This window comes from Eimeria acervulina, genomic scaffold (genome assembly GCF_000499425.1).
Source record: "Eimeria acervulina Houghton genomic scaffold, Eah_scaff2102, whole genome shotgun sequence".
In the NCBI taxonomy this organism is placed as follows: Eukaryota; Apicomplexa; class Conoidasida; order Eucoccidiorida; family Eimeriidae; genus Eimeria; species Eimeria acervulina.
In genome coordinates this window covers 1-4,339 of record NW_013548656.1, presented here as the reverse complement: position 1 = coordinate 4,339, position 4,339 = coordinate 1, and the positions used below count along the sequence as shown (strand labels likewise).

Sequence of the window (4,339 nt, the reverse complement as noted above, 5' to 3'; positions counted from 1 at the left end):
AGGCGGCGGGGGAGGAGCTGCCGTATATCGGCAGCAAGATTTCTTTAATTACCACTTCGGATATTCGCTATGAAGGTGAGACGAAGGAAAATAATCCCTCAGCTTCCCACCGCCCTCGCGCCGTCGCGTTGTTTCGGAGCGCCTCTTCATTTGGGGCTGCTCCTTTTACAGCTTCTTTCTGCCTTTTTTCTTGTATTTTGCGGAGTATATCCAAAGACAACGACTATAAAGCATCCACTTCAAGCTAGAATCTTCACCCAATGGAAATATGCCGCCAGCGCATGCAGGGTTCTTGCACAAACATGAACGAGCTTCTCCTGCATAAATTCACGAATGATCTTTAACGAAAACTCGCAGCCTTGTAGCTTGTGATGTTTTCGTTGGTTGATGAAAGCTTAAGACCCATTGTAGTTTGTTTTTTCAGCAGATTCCCTCCGCCTCTCTGCGGTCGGCTTCTGTGTGTGTGTGTGTGTGTGTGTGCGCGGGTGTCTTGCTCCCCCACGGGCCATACGGCCCTCTTTATACTCCAACAGATATATTCAAAATCTTAATTGGATTCAATTGAATGCATTGTCTTGCAGTATGAGACTTGTTGAGGAGTGTAGCCCCAGGTGGTGGTTTGTATTCAGTTTTCTAAGTTGTGTGTGTCAAGCTTGTTTCTTCTACCCCATGGCCGTGGAAAGGCGGTAGATGCCTCTGAGTTCTTTTTCCTGTTTTGTCTAAAGTGGTGTCTTCCTTTACCGTTTGATTCTGGGGTGTATAGGGAGGTATTTGGGCACTTGTAAGTGTTGCATTACTTCGTCCTTGTGTTGTATGTTTCCTGTTTTGTTTCTGTCGCGTGCATGCATGCATGCACGCATTCAAATATGTATGAATTTGTTTTATTTCTTTTGTCTTTTCAGGTGTTCTCGACTCCATCAACCCGATGGCTTCCACCGTTTCTCTTCGCTGTGTACAGTCCTTCGGTACAGAAGGCCGACCAGTACCCGTTCCTGTTCCGCCTTCACCGGAAATATACAACTCTGTCGTCTTCTATGGTAAGTTCTCTTGCTTATTTCTTCTTTTTTGAGTAGCTGTCTTGCTATTAGTATTCGGTTTGTTAGCTCAGTAGTACTTCGTTTGCGTATTATTAGCAGCAGCAGCTGCTGCTGGCGTTTGTCTTAGAAAGGAGCTTTTATTGTCTTGTGGGTGCAGTTGAGGCTATGTATATTAGTACATATATATATTAGTATATATATTAGTATATATATGTATATATATTACTTTATGCATTTGTATGAATGCATGCAGGCAAGCATATTAAAGACTTGACAGTGTGCAGCGAGCCCGAAGTGCCAGCACCTCCTGTGGGTGCCTATCCACAAGATCCTGCAATACTCAGCATGGAGATGGGGGGCCCCTCGGGGCCCCCTCAGCGTTCGAGCGCAGCTTCTTCCCTCCTCCGTCCAGCTGCAGGGTCTCCTGTTCCGCATGTAACGGGGGGCCCCACCGGGGGCCCCTCCACTGGGGGCCCCTCAGTATTTGGGGGGCTCGGTGGGGGCTCAGCAGAGGTGGGAGAGGATTCTTGCTGTGCTCCTGCAGCACCGTTTGCAGGTAGAGGGTTAGGCGGTACAGCTTCACAGCCGCAGACTGGAGAAGACATAGGAACAGTTGCAGTTACAGGGGGGGGCCCTCAGCAAGACGGTGGAAGACAGCAGACAAACACTAGAGGTAGAGGAGGCCGAGGCGGGGGTGCAAGTGGGCGTCAGGGGGCCCGAGGCAGAGGTCAGAGAATAGACGGAAGAGACGGAGAGAGGGGAGGAAGAGCAGAGGGGTACAATGAAGGGCCCCGCGGTGTTGTCGGGGAGCTGCCAGGCAGACCCAACCTACAACTCAAAAATGAAGTGGCTGAGGAATTCGACTTCGATGCAATGAACAGCAAATTCGAAAAACCAGGTAAACCAGCTGTATTGATTTATATAATATATATATATATATATATATATATTTGCTCCCTCTTTCATATATGTATGCATATAATTAATATATGCATGTATATATATATATATATATATATATGCATGCGCTGGGGTGTATTGTGAGGTGTTGTTTTGTTTGTTTTGTGTGTGATATAATTTGCGTTGTTTTGTTTTTGTGTATGTTGCAGCAACGTTGGGAGAGGGTAGTGAATTTGCAAGTGGGGGGACTGCATATGACAAGAATAAATCTTTCTTTGATTCAATTTCTTGTGAAGCTTTAGAGAAGCGAGGGGGGCAGGAGCAGCAGCAGCAGCAGCAGCAGCAGCAAGCAAACGAAGGTAAATCTCAAGAACAAGACAACAGAGGGCGTCGCACTGGCACTCGGCAACAAAATAGAGCTCTAGATGTAGATACATTTGGAGAGGGTGCCGCCCACTTCACTGTTAGATACTTCGGAGGCCGAAGAGGAGGCAGAGGGAAAGGCAGAGGAAATTTCAACAGAGGGGGGGGCCCAGGGGGCCCCCAGCAGGGCGGTCGTGGAGGCAGCGAAGTTAAACAAAGAAGATAGAACAACAGCGAACAACAGGTTCCAGACAGCCTGCAACCCCCCTTCACATATTTGTATGCATGCATGCATGCATGCATGCATGCATGCACGTACTTGCATGCATGCATACATACATGCATGCATGCAGCACTTCGCAATAATGTTGCATATTCATGCATGCAGGCGCACGCGCACATGCATGCGCGGATCGATGTATTATGATGTACAATGCATGCATGCAGACGCGTGTGCTGCTGCATGCATCTGGAGACGGCCCCAACTGGAACTGTTGTACACTTCCCGTCTACACCCTTTCTTGTTCCTGTGGAGTGTACGTACAGCCGAGTACGTTGTACGCATGCGCCGCCGATGGCATATATATTCGTACAGACACAGGCATTGGAAGGTCTGCTACAGTTTCTAAACTATCAACGCAGAAGCAGACAAAAGAAATTCTTTTGACAGGAGATGCAGGGAAAACCCACAATATATGCAACGCAAGCTGCGACGAGGGAGGCAAAGAAAGCGACACGGCGGCGGTGTCTGTACACCTGAACAGCAGCTGTTGAAGATGAAGATGCCAGCTGCAGCGTGCTGCTTGCTGTTCATCAGTTGCTGCCTGCATGCAGACCAACCACAGAGGAGGCTGGCGTCGCTCTGCATGTGGTGCTGCTGCAGCTGTAGCCGCTGTTGCTGCAGGTGGTGTGCTGCAGCAGCAGCAGCAGATTTCTTGCATCAGTGGATGGCAAACCCGGAGGACGGCTGACATTGGGACCCCAAACCCTAAACCCTAGAAAACCACAAACCCTAACTCAGGGAACCCTGGGGAGTCCGCCTCTCCGGGCGACTTGTTTTTGCATGTAGGCCTCCTGCATCAACCTGATTTTAAACAAAACATAGTGTCGTAGAACATAGCAGGATTACTGAGTTCCAGTGTTCGGGAGGATTTTATATATCTATTATGTTGCTCTTATTGATGGAGTTCAATTACGTTCAGCAGGCGGCTGAGTCCTTAGGAATTTAGCAATGAAACGCTGCAATCAGAAGAGAGAGAAGTAGTCTAGAAATAAACTGTTGCAATAAAAAGAGAGAAGGTTTGAAAGCAGATTAATGAGGCGGCAGAAACCTCCCCAGTGTCTGTATTTATTTCAGGTGTAAATGCAATTCACTAGTTTGCGTTTCTTCGGCAACCGGGTTGTTGTTGATGAAAAAACTAGAATATACTCATTTAATCATTTAATTGCAACTTTTTTTTCAGTTTATTTCCAACATAGAAGTTGAAACGCCATCTTTTTTTACCTCTGTGTCCCTTCATTGATGATGCAGCGGCGGAAGAATTGAGGCGCCGATAACCCTGTTTCCGTCGTTTCTAACTGCATTTCAACAATATTTTTGTGGAATTTCGGAAGAATGTCATCAAATGCGTTTGTTTGAATTCTGCATCTTTTGACTCGCATGCGCTGGAGGGGTGGTAGCTGATGGTCCTATGAGATTATGCGGTGTATTTACAGAGCAAAATGCATATTGAATGAAATGTTTTCTGTAAAATAAGATTAGTTAAATAAAATAATATTCACAAAGTTCTACTGAAGCCTCGAGATCGCAGCGAGCTGCAGAAACAGCCGTATATGCATGCAGAACAGCTGGTGAGTACAATTACCACTATAACAGCATTTTAATGTAATTAATGAATTTCATGGGCCATTAATAATTCATTTAAATTCAAATATAGCCTTCCTTAAGTTATGCATGCATCTTAACAGATTTGCTGCATTTTATTGTCAACTTCTCCAGCAGCAGCTCGCCGCCGGCTCGGTCTGGTGTGTTTGTCTTT

General features: G+C 46.5%; 1 protein-coding gene across 1 annotated transcript; it reads left to right on the top strand.

The window, feature by feature from the left end:
* Positions 1-371: 371 nt before the first annotated feature.
* EAH_00065060 (hypothetical protein, conserved) lies at positions 372-2,526 on the top strand (the record flags this gene model as incomplete). Its single annotated transcript, XM_013392884.1, has 4 exons — positions 372-447; positions 903-1,037; positions 1,291-1,935; positions 2,147-2,526. 4 exons carry the CDS (start codon positions 372-374, stop codon positions 2,524-2,526), a joined length of 1,236 nt encoding a protein of 411 aa, XP_013248338.1.
* Positions 2,527-4,339: the final 1,813 nt, after the last annotated feature.